The sequence below is a fragment of the Mustela putorius genome, unplaced genomic scaffold (assembly GCF_011764305.1).
Source record: "Mustela putorius furo isolate JIRA1106 unplaced genomic scaffold, ASM1176430v1.1 tig00000129_pilon_pilon_pilon, whole genome shotgun sequence".
NCBI classification, from domain to species: Eukaryota; Metazoa; Chordata; class Mammalia; order Carnivora; family Mustelidae; genus Mustela; species Mustela putorius.
In genome coordinates, this window is record NW_025421290.1 from 40,339,577 (window position 1) to 40,357,392 (window position 17,816).

A 17,816-nucleotide genomic window follows, 5' to 3' on the forward strand; every position below is an offset into this window, starting at 1 on the left:
AGTGGACGGGAAGGATGGTTGAGATACAGGTGATCCCTGTCCACCCTGCGGACAGAGAGTGGACAAATTGGCGTAAGCTACAGGAAGGTAGATTTTGATTCAAAACGAGGGTGAAGCGAAACTGTTTCTCACAATGAGAGTTGACCAGCCACAGGAAGTCTGTCCGGTGAAGCAGTGAGGTTTCCATTACCGGGAGTGTTCGGTGGCGGCCTGCTGGTCCACCTCTCTGAGATGTGGTAGGGCAGGCTTGAACTGCCACTGTGCAACCCTGGCTGGGGGAAGAGGAATTACTCCAGTTCTTCTCTTCTTTTTCAAACCCTGTTCCTGGCTCCTGTCATCCTGCCTTCTCTTTTCTATCCCACTTTTTCTTCTGATTTTTTAATAGCTTATGCTGTGTCTGTCAGAGATAGCCATGACACTGAGGATCCCCCTTGGTGATTTGGTCAATGCTGGTAGCAAGCGACTTGTCTGGAGTCTGCTGACCATCCAGGCATCAAAGCCCACCCTGCTGTTTTTTTCTTTGGAGACAGTTCTCCCTCCAGCAAGTGTGTGAGTTCCTGTGTGGGTATGTGTGTGTGTCTACGTGTGAGAGATGTCTGTGCTGGCACATGAGGATGGGTGGTATAGCTGGACTTGCAGCTCAAAGTGACAGAAAAGCAGTTTGCTTAGTGAAGGTGGCTGTGGCCTTGGTTGCCAGGAAAGACTGGTCCCCCTCTTGTGTCCGGCTGCCTTTTCTCCCTCCCCCATTCTCCCCCTAGCCCCAGGCTCACTCCTTCAGGTTAATTTCCCTGGCTGCAGCTGTGACTCCCTCCTCCTCCTCCCCCTTCCCTCCCTCCTCCATCTACCACACACACACAGGCTGTGAGTTATGTGCCTCCTGTTCTAATGAGATAAACAACATAACTCTCACGGGGCTCTGCTCGTCCCTCTGTAAGTGGAACTCCAGGGCTGAATGTATTGGCCCTATAAAGGCACCCTGGTGCTTGTCAGCCTAGGGAGGAGGGCAAAGAAGAGGGGCTGGAGCCCCGAGAGAGTTCTTGGGGCCATTTGTTTGTTGAGATGAGGTGGAGTCAAGACAGACATCAAAGAGAAGCACGCGGGGCGGAGGCCTTGTCATGCCACACGGCCATGGCGACCATACTCATCTAAGTCAGCTAACTCATGATAATTAGTAACTGACATTTGCACGAGGCTTCATGGTTTCAAAGAGCTTCTTCTTGAATGTAAGCTAATCCCCACAACAGCCCCTGTGAGGTAGGTATTATGAACGTTCTTATCTTACCGGTAAGGAGACAGGCTCAGAAATGCGTGGTGATATTTCCAAGGTTACAGGAGTGGTGGTATGAGGACTCATGTGCTCTTCCTCTGCCCCGTGGGCCTTCTGTAATCCATCAGAGAAAGTTAAAGAGTGGTATAAAAATAGTCCCTCTTCTGGCCATTTAGACTACCTACTACTAAGAGAGTGAGTGAGTCTGCAGCTAGAAAGTGAGTGGCCCGAGGCTGCCTTGAGGCCGCTGGCCCACAAGTGCAGTGACCAGGGTTTCAGGGAGGGCAGAGGCCGTTGGGCAAGTGTTGACAATTCTGACCTCTTGTCATTTAGATCTTTTGAAAGTGCTGTCTGAACTAGTCCCTTCTTTCTCACCTGCCCTTGGTCAGGTTGGAAATGCTATGAAGCAGAGTGTGGGGCAAGAAGGAACTTAAGGCACAGAGACTGCCGTCTTGGGTTGAGTTCTGTACTCACTCCTGAGGCTACCTCTGTGGTTCCTCTTAGATGGTTTAGATGTGGGTGCATGAGTCTCCTGGAACCAGGAATAACAGGTCATTCACTTCCTGCATTTCTGAATCTGATTCAGTTCTGGTTGAATTCATTTGATAAGTACTTCTTGATATGTCTACCAGGGATTGTGCCAAGTGTTAGGGATACTAGAGATGGATATAGTTCCTGTCATCCTGGGTCTTATAAAACTGGTAGGGGAGATAGTCCAGTAAGCTGGAAATTAATGACAGCATGTTGGGGGGAAACACTGGAACCTTGAGATGATTTTGGGAAGGCCATGGAACCAGTCTTGGTACCTCAGAGAGAATATCCAGGCAAGTGACGAGATGATGCTTAGACCTCCAGGGGTTTTTGGCCAGACATTGGAAAAATCTATAAGGTTCTTTAAAAAATAGTTGGCCTACTTACTCCATCCACTTACACTCAGAGTGGGTAGTTCTGGCATGATTTTTTGGCCTTACTATTATTAAGAAGTTCTCCAGGTTCAGTCTAGATTTTTAGGTTCAGTCTGGATGAAGAATCACTAACCCAAAATGAGTGGGGGTATGTGAGGCTGGTTCTGGGTTGTAGAGTACTGGATCAGCCCTTGTACTTGACCTCTGTTGGGATCCTGGGGCATACCAGCCCCAGAGGTGGCTCAAGGGACCAGAATCAATGCAGCCATTCAGGAATTCTAGGGTCAGAGATGACATGGCCCTGGAGTGAATCACATCAGAAACATCAAGCTGAGTGATCCAAAGGGGCACATGCACCTAAATGTTTATAGCAGCAATGTCTACAATAGCCAAACTATGGAAAGAACGTAGATGTCCATCAACAGATGAATCGATAAAGAAGATGTGGTATATATACACAATGGAATACTATGCATCCATCAAAAGAAATGAAATCTTGCCATTTGCGAAGACCTGGATGGAACTAGAGGGTATCATGCTTAGCGAAATAAGTCAATTGGAGAATGACAACTATCATATGATCTCCCTGATATGAGGAAGTGGAGATGCAACATGGGGGGTTAAGTGGGTAGGAGAAGAATAAATGAAACAAGGTGGGATTGGGAGGGAGACAAACCATAAGTGACTCTTAATCAAACCATAAGTGACTCTTAATCAAAACAAACTGAGGGTTGCTGGGGGGAGGGGGATTGGGAGAAGGGGAGTGGGGTTATGGACATTGGGGAGGGTATGTGCTATGGTGAGTGCTGTGAAGTGTGTAAACCTAGCGATTCACAGACCTATACCCCTGGGGATAAAAATATATGTTTATAAACAAAACAAAACAAAACATCAAACTGTTCCTGGTGATGCCTTCCTTCAAAAATAGGTCAAAACTGGGCCTTCCGTGGAAGGGAGAGCAATCTTACTTTGATTCATTTATTCTTCTCCAATCAACCACAAGCCTGCTCCTCAGAGCACAGGGAGTTCAGAACTTTGAGATCTTCCTACTATGCAGAAGCTATGAAGCTAGCAACAAAGTTAAGTATTAGGATGACTCTTGGACATGAAAAGCCATTAGCGCATGACATCAGAGATTTTTCTGGAGCCTCTAGGCTCCATGACCCTAATGGTTTCTGAGAGCCCAAACGGGGAGGGGGTAGGGGACCTCCAGCTTTTTCATTGCCTTGCAACCTGTGGGAACAGCTATGTGGTTAAAAATGAAACTTAGCACAGAAAGAGTATTTGAAAATTTTGCTTCCTATAGTGCTGGAATAGTTGTTTCTGCTTTGGATCCAAACCAATAAGTGGGTAGAGAAGACTAGTAAGAATGAAAAATGAATAAAAGGGTATATAGCAGCGAAGCTTTTGTAGATCGTCTCGGCAGAAGGTCCCCAAATGGCAGACAGCAGATGGAAACAGAGTCGTGATATTTTCTATCTCTGTGGCCCTAGGTCTAGGAAGTGGCCTTCCCACGTGGGTCTGATGGTGGTCGTCACATGCCCCATTTACCTACAGAAGACTGAGTTGTGACTGATCACAGTGAAGCGGGAATGTATTAGTTTACTCATTCATTCAGCAAATGTTTAGTTTGATTCTTCTAGGTGTCACACAGAGGGTTCTGGGGATTCTGATGAGGATAAGACTAAGTCTCGGTCTTTACTAGGATTTTTACTCTAACAGGAGTGGATTGCTTAGCTTCAGCTTGTTTCTTTTGGGGTGCACCAGGCAAGTCTTTTCAGTCTGCACACCTCCTACCCAGTCTTAAGCCCCTCTCTTTCTCCCCTTAGCCTCTGCCCTCTGCCCCTTTTTTTTTGGAATAGCCGTGGTCTGGAGTGAAAAGTCCACCCACATTCCTCCAAGTCCTCTCGCTTCCACACTCAGTGCCCCAGGAGCCGTAAGAATGTTGTCTGATAGGCAAGAAGGCTCCTCCCAGGGTGGTGGTTATGAAGATGACGCTGTTGTGGAACTTTGTTGCCGAAGGCCAAATCGAAATGGGGACTCTGGAGAGACAGTTTGGTTGGTGCATCAGCCCAGCCACTGGACTCTTGCCCATTTCTTTCTGTAAGGCCCAGGCAAGGGGACAGGGATGTAGAAGGATGCTGGCTCTGCAGGCCAAGGATCCTGGTCCCCAGAGTGTTTCTATTCCTCTGGAGGTTCTTGGGGCTCCCGCTGACTTCAGTGAGCTGCCAGCAGCTAACAGCGGGTGGAGGAAGTCAGTAGGTAGGAGATTTGGTTCCTTGGTCTGGTTTCCTTAAGATGCTTCCCAATCCCCGCCATCTGTAGGTAGGCAGACTGACTTTTGCTGCTTTGCCTTGAAGAGAACCTTCTTAACCTACACCTGTAGAGAGGGGCAGTTGGTGGGTAGAAGCTGGAGGTCCTCTGCCTTGGAAACACCGTAGTGAGGTTGAATCTGGAAAGGTCCCTCTGATATCCCCAAACCAGGAGGGGAGAGCTGTTTTGGTCATGGTGATGATGGTCACAGGCTTACAGAGACAGCATGGTGGAGCAGACAGGGCAAAGGTCCTAGGGTCAGATGAACTCGATACTGCCTTGCTTTACTGTTGACCAGCTGCATGACCTTGACAAGTCACATTACCTTTCTGGACATCAGTTTCCTCTCACTGTGAGTGAGAAGCTTGGACAGAAAGGTTTCCAAGGCCCCTGCTAGCCTGAAGCCTTTAACCTTTATGCTGTCTCTGTCCACAGGCCTCGCCCCGGGCCAGCTATACACATACCCTGCCCGCTGCTGGCGTAAGAAGAGACGATTGCAAACGCCTGAGGATCCAAAGCTTCGACTGCTGGAAATAAAACCTGGTCAGTGCCCTCTGGAGCTGGTGGGAGAGGTGGGGAGGTCTGGGCTGGCCCAGGCAAGGTTGATCTGCTCTTTTGTCTATAGAGCTAAGTTCCGTGGGAGAGTGAACCTGGCCCATGGTGCCCAAAGGTGTGCCTCTGTGCCTGTTCTCTTGTGTAAACATGTCCACGTATTTTCCCAAGCATCTCTTCCCTCTGGTGTCTTGTGCCTCCCCTTTTCTCTCATCTCCCTCTTGCCAGCCTGTGGAGTAAAGCAAGCAGGCAAGGGTGGGAACAGGCCCAGGAGGAATGGCTTTCCGGACAGGGCCCCAGGAGCTATAAAAAACAGAACCCATCTGAGCATGGAAATGGAAGAGTCTGAGCTCAAAATTTGCCTCTAGGTGATGCTGAGTGCTTTGTGGCCATGCGGAAGGAACCGGTTACTTTTCCAGACCACTGACCTATTAGAACACTTCTGACTCGATGGCTACCTTCAGACCTGTGTCTGGGTTGTAGTAAGGCCAAGTGATCACCCTGAGTCTTCATCTTTCAGGGAGCCTCTGGTTTTGGGGGTGCTACTAGGGCTGGGAGGTGACTCAGGGTGGTGGGAACAGTGTTTTTAAGTGGAACAAAGGTAGAGCTGACATGTCCCCTCCCACTGTCACCAAAAAACACAGACCTGACTAAGGAAGGCTGCCTGGCAAGGTTCCCTCACACCTAGCTTTCCATATTGACTTCTTAGGCTGTGTCTTCTCTGCAAAATCTCTGTTCACAATTGTTTGGGATGCTTTCACTCATGGTTCTATGATTAACCTGTTTCCATTGTTTATTTTAACCCAGATTTCACTCATCATAGAAGTTTTTTTGGGGGCGCCTGGGTGGCTCAGTTGGTTGGGCAACTGCCTTTGGCTCAGGTCATGATCCTGGAGTCCTGGGATCGAGTCCCACATTGGGCTCCCTCCTTGACAAGGAGTCTGCTTCTCCCACTAACATTTCTGCACTTATGCTCTCTCTCTCAAATAAATAAATAAAATTCTTAAAAAAAAAGTTTTATTTGTTGGAGATGGGTGGGGACTAGGTTTTTCAATGAGCTCCATCCAAGTTCTCAATGGACCTGTAGAATTTTCAGACCCTTGCAAACACTTCTGGGTGGTGACTGAGATTGTTCCAAACTTTCTTCTTAAGATGGGGTTTGGGGGCGCCTGGGTGGCTCAGTGGGTTAAAGCCTCTGCCTTTGACTCGGGTCATGGTCTCAAGGTCCTGGGATTGAGCCCCGCATCAGGCTTTCTGCTCAGTGGGGAGCCTACTTCTTCCTCTCTCTCTGCCGGCCTCTCTGCCTACTTGTGATCTCTGTCAAATAAATAAATAAAATCTTAAAAAAAAAAAAAAGATGGAGTTTGATGGAGGGCCAAGTCTCCCTGAGCAGCATAATCCGGTAGAGATATAATGCCAGCCACTAGTATCATTTTATACTTTCTGGTAGTCTCATTAAACAAGGGGAAAAAATCCAGGTGAAATTAATTTTAATTATAGATTCCATTTAACCCAACACAGCAGTAATATTATCATTTTAGCATGTAATCAATATAGAAATGATGAGAGATAGTATACATTCTTTTTTTGTATTGTTTTTTAAATTCCAGTGTGAATTTACACTTTTAGCCCATCTCCTTATAGACTGGCCACATCGCAAACCCAAACGTGGCTAGGGGTGCCCATATTGGTAGGTGTGGTCTTGACCGCACAGGCAGCCCCAGGGAGCTTGGTGGAGATGCAGAATCTTGAACCTCACCCCAGACCTGCTAAGTCAGAGTCTGCATTTTACCATATCCCCGAGGACTGCATTCCCCACAATGCACACTGAAGTTTGGGGAAACACTAGTTTTAAAGACTCCCACGTGGCCAGATCAGAAGTCCGCGTGGCGTGTCACCCCTGTTTCTTTATTAAACATGAGCAATTATCAATAAGAGCAGTTTATCTTAGAGGTGGGGACTTCCTCCTTCTTTGTTCCAGAATCATTGATCCTGTTTTTTTGGAAGAGCCATGGATGAGTGCGGAGGTAACCACTGGCTCAATCGTTACTGGGACCAGTTTCATTCTACCCCTCTGGGGCTCTGCAGGAGGGGCTGTATTGGGAGGCTGACTCCATGCTGGGTCTTCTGTGCGGATTTTGAAGGGAGGGTATTGCTGACGTGTCTACCACTAGCTCGGTATGTCTTCGTGGCGTCGTGTGCGAACCCTCTGGGTATATTTTCTCATCTATACACAGGTGAAGTGGTACTTGGGGTTTCCTAGTTGGGTTTCCACTTAACCATGAGGATCACCTAAATCATATGTAATAGTATTTGACCCCCACTTTTTTTTACTGCCCTTCCCCTCTTCTTACTCTTTTAATTAAAAATTTGAAAAATTTGAATAACCAACACAGTCACATGTTTTGACATTCCAAGGATAAAAAGCATATATTGTATGCGGAGTGAAAAATGAGATCTAGTCCTCAAAGAGGCAATCAGGCCCATCAGTGGCGTAGTTTTTTCAGATCCTTCAAGAGATTGTCTATGTGCACACCAAGAATTACATCCATCCATATGACCTTTTCCTTGTCTTTTGATATAGCAGGCCACCTTGTGTTTTGCCCGTTCCATTGAAAAATGTGCCTCAGGCATTGGCCCTATCAATATATAAAGAATTTCCTCATTCTTTTTTATAGTTACACAATATTCCATTGTATGAATGTACCACAACTATTTTAACCAGGTTGTTCCCAATTTTTGTCTCCAGTCTTTCCAATTTGCAGTGAATATTTTCATATTCATATATGAATTCATATTAACTTTCATATGGGAGGACATCTCAATTGCAGCTTGTCAGTTTAAAAGATTGTAAGTACTTGATGCTGATTTAAATTGTTAATCTTTGTTCTTAACATTTATACAGAAAGTCTTTTTTTAAAAAGATTTATTTATTTATTTTAGAGAGAGAGAACAGGAGCAGAGGGACAGAGAGAGAGAGGGAGAGAGAATCACAAGCAAAACCCCCACTGATCTCAGATGGAGCTTGCTTTCATGATCACAGGACCCTGAGATCATAATCTGAGCAGAAAGCAAGCATCAGACACTTAACTGACCATGCCATCTGGGTGCCCCTAGAAAGTCTATTTCTTCTTCTTCTTCTTCTTTTTTTTTTTTTAAAGATTGTATTTGTTTATTTGACAGAGAGAGAGGAATCACAAGTAGGCAGAGAGGCAGGCAGAGAGAGAGGGAAACAGGCTCCTTGCTGAGCAGAGAGCCCGATGTGGGGCTCGATCCCAGGACCCTGAGATTATGACTCGAGCTGAAGGCAGAGGCTTAACCCACTGAGCCACCCAGGCACCCCTAGAAAGTCTTTCTTAAGAACACTTTGTATTAGACTAATTGGATTGTCTTTTATGGAATTGAAGACATTTCATGCTGTTAAATACCTTAAACATCATTAACTCCAATTCCTTATTTTATGAGGTTCAGGCAGGTTAGGACACTTACTCAAAGTCACACAGTAATTCCTGTGGGAACAAGCAGAGAATACATGTTTTTTTCTCTGTTCAGTGCTTTTTCTGCTTCTTTGCATTGTTCATAGTTATACTAACTTAAAAAAAAACTTTAACAAAGCTTTTCCCTTAAAAACTTTATTTTTATGATTAGAAAACTAATATTTAAATGATTCAAATGCACCCAAGAGATACTTGGAATTCCTTTAGTTATAAATGTCAAACACACAATCTAACCAGCCTAAGGTAGAAAGAAGGAAAGTTGGTTCATGTAATGGTAGATCTCAGAGTTGCCCTGGTTTCAGGCATAGCTGCATCCAGGGGTTCAAACATTGTAGTGAGGGCTCTGAGCCTCTTTCCACCTCTAATTCTCTCCTCTTTGTGGGGCAGACAAGGTGGCCATCCGGAGCCCCAATCTCAGCACTCCTTGGACTCAGCAGAGAGCAGCAGTCCTCTTCGATAGCTGTGGCAGAAAATTCCTGGGAAGGACTGATTAGCTGGCTTGGGTTTGCATCTGCCCTACCAATCACTGCCACCCAGGGGATGGGGAACTCTGATTGAATCATCATCGTCATCATCATAACCAGTGTCTGAACAGCACACTATAATTTACAAAGCCCTTTACAAAGCATTTTCATTTATAGCATTTCCTTTGGTCCTTACCATAGCCCTGGGAGGTAGAGCAGAAAGGAGGGATCAAAGTGGAGTAAGCCCACTTTATATGTTAGGGAAATCAGGCTGCGGACAGCGCCAAGCCAAGCAAGGTTTACTGTGCTGCTCACATTTCTGGGAACTGACAGTCTCACTGTTAGTGAGACTGAGGAAGAAGTTACTTTATGAGCGTCTCGCCTTCTTGTCTACAGACACGTACTTTGAGCACACTGGCCTCCCCGTGGCTGAACGTGGAGCAGCTGTCATCACAGCTGGCTTTGGGTTTGCCCCATCCTTGGACCTGTCATGGCCCGTGGGTGGTAGAAACTCCCCAGGGTTGGGAGTTTGCTGGAGCCAAGTGCCCACCAGCCCATCGTGCCTCTATCTGTGATCCTTTGAAAGGTGTCCTTGGTCTCTGCCCTTGAACGTGGGGCAGAGGCTGAGGTAGATGGTCCAAGTCTCAGGCTAATAAAGACCTCGCCCCTGAGATGTCTAGAATTCTGGGGGCGGGCCTTTCTGGGAAAAGTGAGTGCCAGCTTGTTAAAGATGGGCTCTCAGAGGCATATCCGTGTCCCAACGTGGCAAAAGATCTTAAGTTTGAGGGTGTGTGGTTGGCTCAGTCAGCTAAGCAGCTGTCTTCGTCTTAGGTCATGAGCCCCGTGGCGGGTTCCCTGCTCAATGGGGACCCTGCTTCTCCCTCTCCCTCTGCCTGTCTCTCTGTCTACTTGTGCTCTCTCTCTGTCAAATAAATAAAAACTTAAAAACAAAACAAAACAAAACAAAAGATCCTAAGTTTGTTGGGCTCACCCAAGGCAGGCTTGTTCCTTCATGCCACCATCCAGGCACTGAGAAACAGGAAAAAGCCAGGCCTGAAATAAATAGCTCTTTCTCAGGTGAACTTATTTCTCCTCTTTGGGGAATCAGATCTACGGCTAAGCCTTCGGAAAACAAAAACCCCAAGCCATGAGGCAAATGCGAGTCATTTCCATGTGCCGTTCTGAGTCTGTACTGGGGACCGTGTGCTCAGGCTGCCCCTCACCCCGGCGGCCTCCGCAGAGCGTCAGGGCACATCTAGAGAGCGCGAAGCAGCTCCGTCACTCTCTTCCTGGAGGTGCCTCACGTTTGACGTTGACTTTTTCACACAAGACAAAATGTCAGAAAAGGTCCTTCCTCCAGGGCCTCAGCTAGCCCGAGGGGTGCCTTTGTGTGAGAGTGGGAGGCGCCCCCTCTGGCTGCATGTTTGCAGAATGTTATCCCTACTGCTGGCTGAGCAGAGCCCAAGCCCGGCTCTCAGCCACTCTCTGTCCCCTTGGGCACGTCCCCACCTTTCAGCGGCTCTGCCCACTTTTGAGTGTGGCTCAGGGTAGAGTCATGGCAAGGGTCCCTGGAGCATTTGCTATAAACTCCTACGAGGTGGCGACAGGCAGTTGATTGAAGGAAAGCCCGCCTTCCCAGGGATAGAGGAGCAGCTGAAGGAAACGGACGGGGGGAGACACACTGCCGTGGGATTGGGTCTAACCTTTTGGAAGGTCGGCGCTTAGTACCTATCAGTATTTAAAAGACACATCACCTTTAGCCTAGAAATTCTGCTGCTAGGAATTGATCCTACGGATAAATATATACTCCAGATGTGTGCAGTCATCCATTGTGACATTGTTTGTAACAACAACAACAACAAGAAAGAATGGGAACACCAGAAGGTCCGTTGATGGGGGACTACTTAAATATATAGTACATTCATCGAATAGAATACTATTTTGGCTTTTAAAGAAATGAGTAGGAAAAAAATAGAAAGATATCGAAGATATATTGTTAGGTAGAAAAAGAAAAGCAAATTGCACAACATTATGTATAATCCTTTTTGGGCAAACCTTGCTGAAAATCGATAATCAATTTGTCTAACCTGAGCTGAATCTCTTTAAATTTATGGAAACTAGAAGACTAAGTTTATGTTGAAAGAAAACCTATGAATGAACCAATCAATCCTTGGCACGCCTTCACTACCCAGCGCCGAGGATGCCAGGCTGTCTTCTCTCTTCCCTCCCAGGCTCCCGCCGTGAGTCTCCTGAGGTCCCTTTGACAAGCTCCAGGAATGTAGTTATGTCTGTGATGCTTGGAGCCTCCCCTGGGCTTCATCCTCAGCACCCTCATTTCCTCGGGGGAGAGGGAGAGGAGTTCCCCTGATTCGTGAGAGACGGGGGCACTGGCCCAGAGCAGAATTGTCTCAAGGCATGGGTTTCCTTCCATGTCAGGCCCCTCAACGGATAATACGGAGACGCCACAAGCAATTTATCACGCCAACACCCAGTTTGTACCTTCTGTCTTTCTTTGAGTCCCTGCCTGGGTCCTGCCAAAGTGGTAGGCAGCTTTTGGCAACAGCAGCCGTCAAGTAAGAATTGTCCTTGACCTCAGGTCTGCAGAGCTGAGGGCTCTGTCAGGAAACCAGGTCAAGGCAAGAGGAAGGGGTGTAGATTAAGGAATCTCGAGGGACCTTAGGGAAGGTCTGAGGACAGGGCTGCAGAACCGTCTACCTCTGGTTCAGCCCCTGAAAGGCACAGAGCAGGGGCGGGGAGAGGGGAGGCGGGATCACGGCTGCTGCTCAGGCATTGTTCAGGGCTAGATCACACACCGATGGATTTACCCCCCCCCCCCCCCCCCCCCGCTTTCCTCATCCCTTCTCCCTCATTGTGACTAGGACATCCTGCCTGTCTTTCTGTACTGCTTGCTGAACATAAAAATATGTCTGTGTGCAGGTGGGAGCTGGGGAGAGCTCTCTGGGTCCTGAAAACATTCAGTGTCCCCGGACCTATGTGTTTCTCACGCCTAACATCATCCCTCCAATCTGTCTTGAATAAATATCTTGCAACCTCCTACTTGCCTGGGCGTCTGAAGGACAACACATACAACATTATTTCTCTCCGCTGACTGACAATGGACTTCAGTGTTCCCTGTAACTTGCACTTGGCCGCAGAGGGGAACGCAAGGTGTTTCAAGACGCAGCCATCACAATTCAGGCAACATGAAGACTGAGGCAGAGGCCTGGTGCCAGAGAGGGGGGCCTCTCCTGGACCATTTCCCCAAGAATGGAGCTCTGTCCTCGCGAAGGGGGAGCCGAGCTGGCAGGAGAGAAAGGTGGATAGTAAATATCCACCAGAAGGCCCTGGAGCAGGGCAGATGTTGGGCAAAAGCCAGCTGATTAAAAAAGAGGCCTTTAACTTCACTTTGTGTGTGTGTGTGTGCGTGTGTGTGTGTGTGTGTGTCCGTGCGCACGCGCGCCCGTGTGTTTGAATGAAGAAAAGAAAAAGGCGGGGAACAAACTTTTCCTTGTGTTTCTTTGGATTAAATGCTTGGATGGTCTGCCTAGATCAGTTTAGCATCTTCCAACCCCAGACCTTTTGGTACCCCTGGTCTAGGGGAGACTTTATCTTTGTTTTAGATAAGGTTGGGGAACTGTGGCACTGAATTAGGAGGTTAATTTCCCCGGGGAGATCAGTGGTGAGGCCAAGGAGAGAACCCTCAGGGAGAGCCTGTTGGAACGGGCGCCATGTTGCTCCAGGACCCAACACACACATTCACGGTGGTGTTCCCACACCAACAGGACCTTTCTAACAGATGTTCTTTCTGCTCCTGGAATGTACCTGAGGCCTTGTAAATCCCTTCTGCTCCAGGATACATGGGGAACAACCCGGCTCTTTGCCACCCTTGCCGAATTCCAAGGGTGGTGGGAGGGAAGGCAGCCAGGAATAATAGGGTTCTGGTTCTTTCTCTAGGTTTTTTTTTTTTTTCTTTTTTTTTTTTCCTTTTTCTCCCCTTTGGCAGTCACTCAATGACTGGGGATGAATGACCTGGATGGTCACCACCCACCTCACGTCGTTGGGGGAACATAAGCAGAAGGGCCGGACCCCTGAGGAGACGGTAGGCCAGGGTGCCTCAAAGTGGAGGGTGCCCCAGCAGACCAGCAAGCGAGTCATGGGGACCCTCCGAAGGGTGCCCATCCCCCAAGGGGCGGTCCAGGCAGAGAGGCTTGAGTTCTCCCTGCTTGGGCAGGGGTAGAGAGGCCCGTTTCGCTGGCCTAGGGTGCTGTCCCCGCCGCACTGAACTGCCAGCACTCCACAGATGGGAGCAGGCTGTGGCCAACTTCCCCAGCTTTTGCAAATCCTGCATCTTAATTAGTTCCCTACTGCTTTTGTACATGGCCCACATTTTAATAGTCTCCAGGCTTCTTCCACCATTTGCTCTCTGATGTTCGGCGTGATTTCTCTTCTCCTCCAGACAGTCCCCTTGACTCCTCCAGCACCCTCCCAGTCCAGGAACAACTTAAGGGACGCCGATGTGCCAAGCGTGTAGCCTGAGATTGATGAGCCTGTCAGCGGGCTCCCTCTGCCCCTCGCCCTCCGCTTCCCCCCCGGGGTGCTCCTCCCGGGTTGAGCCTGCAGGGGGGTGGGGGTGTGTGTGAGAGTGGGCGAGGTGGGAGGCCAAGGGAGGGACCCATGGAGCCCCCAGCCAGGTGCGAGCCAGTGGACACCGTGACCTTCTCCCGGCCTGCGGAGGAGTCTGGCTGTGTCCTTCTGAGGGGGAAGGACACTCCAGCTCCCACCCGCATCTGTCAGGGCTTATCTGGCTCGGCGCGGGGGGCTGCCTGAGCTTGGTACAGCTGGGAGAATGGATGCCGTCAAGTGCATCAGGGGGAAATGACCAGTCATTTATCTCCTGCCCGCAGTGTCACAGCCTGCAGCCATCCATCCTGGAAGCTTGCAACAGCGGCTTCTTCAGCTCTCGTTGGCCTCAGGAGCAGGAGAGCTGGGGAGAGGTGGGCAGCCCCCTGCTTCACGCTGCGACTGTTCGTGCTCCCTTTGCTCTCCTGGCAGTCTGGGGGACCGAGCTGGGGCTGTCTCAGGCCTGCTTGCAGCCTGCGGGGCTCCGGGAGCTGGGGCTGGCGGAGGACACGGGTGGCAGCCGGGAGTGAGCAGGGCAGCGTGCCCAGCTGCTGCCGAATCTCCATGGTCACGTGGGCCGTCCCCCTACCCCCCGGTGACACCACGTTTAGGACACGGGTCATCAGCCCGTGGAGCCGCCCTGTGACTCCCTGCCTGTTCGCTGGTATCTTTTCCCCACTGGGAGGTACAGTCCACACTTTAAGGGCAGGGACCCACCTGTTTCTTCATTTGTCTCCCCAGCACCCGGCAACAGGCTTGGCACATAGCAAGGGGACAGTAAAGATTTATGAAAGGGATGGAGGAAAGGTGCCCGTGTTTGGTCTCAGCCTCGGAGAACACAGTGTATCAGACCGCATGCCCGTTTCACAGGTGAGGGAGACTGAGTAGAGAGAAGCCCGTGGCAGCTGACCCCTTGGGCTTCCTGTCCAGTTCCGAGCCTGGGCTGTGGGGCCTGTCCCAGCTTTGCCATCTTGCCTCTCTTCGACTTTAGGTCATAGGGGCCTTTCCTGTGCCTGACTGCTGTGCTCTGCAGGAGAAAGGGCACCAGAGGATCCCAAGGCCTGGGTTCAAGTCCAGACCCCTCCACCCAGGGGCTGTGTGATTTGGGGCAGTTACATAACAACTCTGGCCTTGGTTCTTTGTCGGTGAAAGGCGGACCCTGGCAGCTGCTTTACTCACATTGTAGGGCTGTTCTGAGAGTCCCCAGGGAGGGTGGATCTGGAGGGTTTCCACGGTGATGGTGTCCCCATACCACTGTGCTACTGGGTGGGCTGCAGGGGTCTCTGCTAACGCCGTGTCTGTCCCCTGCACAGGGACGTGCCCGTTGCTTGAAGAGTGGAATGGCACTGCATTCTGCCTTTGAGTCTTTTAAAAACCCCAAGTCTGGAACCTTCTACACTGAGGAAAAAGACCTGGCACCTGGCTATGGGATCCGTCTCTACCAGGCCCACAGCTTAAAAAAGTCACCCCTTGTGTTCCCAGAACTCTGGCATCCATTGCTCTGGGCACAGAGGTCAACTTGGAAGGCTTCCTTCCCACTCTTACTGACACCTGTCACCCCATGGTGTGGTAGGCCAGGCCTGTCTGATTGGCATGGCAAGGTGGTGTTTGCCCATGGCCTTGGCTGGTCTCCCTTCTTCTGGAAAGCCCTTCCTCTGGGGACTTGCTCTACTGTCCCTACCTCTACCCCTCGGTGCTGGGCACCTGACCTCCGCACCTGCCCTCTGTCCTGGTTCACTGTGTGGGCATGCCTGTGCTCAGGGGCCAGGGGCCTGCTCCAGACCCCTACTGCCCTCTGGATGTTTCTGGAAGCCAGGGTGTGCGTGCCATGAAGACAGGGCTCCGGTGGGTCGTGCCCAGCCCAGTCCTAAGCACCGGGCCCATCGGGGGTTCCCACCCACATTGCAGTAACTCCTGATCGCTCTCCCTCCTCTGCCTTTCCTCCTTCATCTGTTTTCTTAGTGACCCTCTTAAAATACACTCTTTGCTCGAAACTTCCAGTGGCTTCTGATCACACTCACAGTGGCAGTCAACCTCCTCTCAGTGGCCTGCATGGCCTTTCCAAGGCCCCTGTAATAACTCTGGACTGGTCTCCAGGCAGATGGGCCCTGGCTTCAGGCCATTGCATCAATGTCTCCTTGGCCCAGCATGTCCTTTCTAAGATATCAGCATGCCCCCTTCCCCTCTCCTCAGGTTTGTGTTTTCCTGGCTGCATTTCAAAATGTAACCCCCCCTCCCACTTCCCCCAATACTCCAGCATCCCCTCCTCTGCTCTGTTTTCCCCCAAAGCACTGATTATCATCTGTTGTGCTCTAGGTCTCACTCATTTGATTTTAGGTATTGTTCCCCCGCCCCCAATAACTTCCCTACTAGAATACAGTTTCTATGAGGGCAGGACTTTTCCTCTCTTGTTCAAAGCTGTGTCTTCAGCATCTAGAATAGAACCTGGTGCATAGTAGGTGTTCAGTAATGGTTTGTCCAACGAAGGAATAGGGCAAGGAAGGCATTTTCCATGCAGTTCTGCTGTGATTTCCAAATCTGCAGGACGGTGCCCACCCCAGACCTGAAGCAGGACTGGCCTCTGGCCTTCGAGCTGGGTCTCGCCCGTGGCCCCCTCTGTCCCCAGTACAGCTCTGAACTCAGCCTGTTCACGGCTGCTCTCCCTGGGCCCATGCCCCAGCTGGGGGAAGCTGGGCCCCACTGGTTCCGATGGTTGAGAAGATCCGAGGGTTAAGACCTTGCTGGGAAGTGCCACAACTTTGTGGAGGCAGAAGGGAGGGCGCTCACGTGGCTTGAACTTCATACCCCTTGTGCAGACACTCTGTGTCCCTTGGCTCCGTTGGCCCCACAGCAACACGGGGAAGTGGGGTGTGATCCCTTAGTTTTACATACAGAGAGATTAAGGCCCAGTGTGTGGTGTTGGGAACTAGAGCCGAGCTTCCACTCCAGAACTCTTGCACTTTCTGGTTATCTCTACCCCTTGGACACAAGGGAGATACCACTCCTGCATGAGTGGCCACCATCCTCCATCCCTTTCCCCCACCATCCTGCTAAGCTGCTTTGACCTGGTCTGCCAGCCAGCCCAGGGGGGAGCTTCCTTTGGCCCTGTGGGTGTTTTTCTGGGTCTCCGGGGTGGGGAGATGCTTATCTGAGGTGTTCACCTGTAGGTGAGGGGGTGCATGAGGGCCCATCCTTGCATGCGGGCTGCGCTGTGAGTGGATAGGCGCACCAGGAAATGGGGGGCAGAGGCCATGCGGGGAGACAGGCAGCCCTCCTGCTGTGTGGCTATGCTGGGATTCTAAAACAGGTGCTAACACGGGCCTGCAGGGTGCAGCCTGGGTGATGGGTCCTCAACGGGAGCCTCATCTATTTTGAGTCTTATGAATCACAAAATAGGGAATCAAGAAACAAGGTGCCAGGAAAACAGGGTGCCAAGAAAATGGCACCCCCTGAGGAAGGAGCAGATGGATTCCCGGGCCTACCACCATCTCAGGGAACCAGGGCTTCGGTCTGTCCCTCACCCGATCTCTTCTCCCCATTCTTTCTCCCCATGAGTCTGAGAGTCTGAAGGAGATAAATGAATTAATGACTCTTAAGCTCCTGGCTTCTTGGTGTAAGTTGATGTATAAATCCAAGGAAATAGGATGAGCTTAACTCCTTACACTAATAAGCGCTCGGAAGCGAAAACTGCACATTTGTATTTTTAAAGAAAAACTAGAGGCAGGTAAAACAACAACAACAAGGACAAAACCCCAAAAAACAAAACAAAAAACAACCAAAAATCTGAGCACTCCTGATGTAGCAGGAGGATCGTCTGCCATTGTCTGTGGGGTCTCTCCCTCCCTTTTGCTCTGCTGCTCTGTCTCCAGGCCCCTGCGTCACGGAGAACCCGTGATGGATGGACGGATGGATGGGTCTTGTCGGGGTGTTTCACCACTATTTCCCTCGGGGCAGACTGTCTGTTGGCGGAGCACAGCCTCCCGAAAGATGGTATCTCTTGCAAACTCGACAGCTAACAGACAGCTCCTCTCTTTGTATATTTCCCCAAAGAAGAACTGTCTTAATCTGTTTTTTATATGGCATATTTTATTATAATCCATATATGACTTGCAGGTTCCCAGTCCTCCACCCTGAGCCAAAAAACGCATGAGGAGTCAGAGGCTCTGGGAGCCTGTGACATCTAGGCGTTTGCATTTTT

General features: G+C 49.9%; 1 protein-coding gene across 5 annotated transcripts in view; it reads left to right on the forward strand.

Moving 5' to 3' along the window:
• DPF3 (double PHD fingers 3) overlaps positions 1-17,816 on the forward strand; it is a 288,449-nt gene that overhangs the window by 155,701 nt on the left and 114,932 nt on the right. For all 5 annotated transcript variants that reach the window (XM_045072827.1, XM_013057477.2, XM_013057478.2 and 2 more), the window contains exon 3: positions 4,921-5,028. In XM_045072827.1, the coding sequence (XP_044928762.1) occupies positions 4,921-5,028 (108 nt within the window). The remainder of the gene's footprint in view (positions 1-4,920; positions 5,029-17,816) is intronic.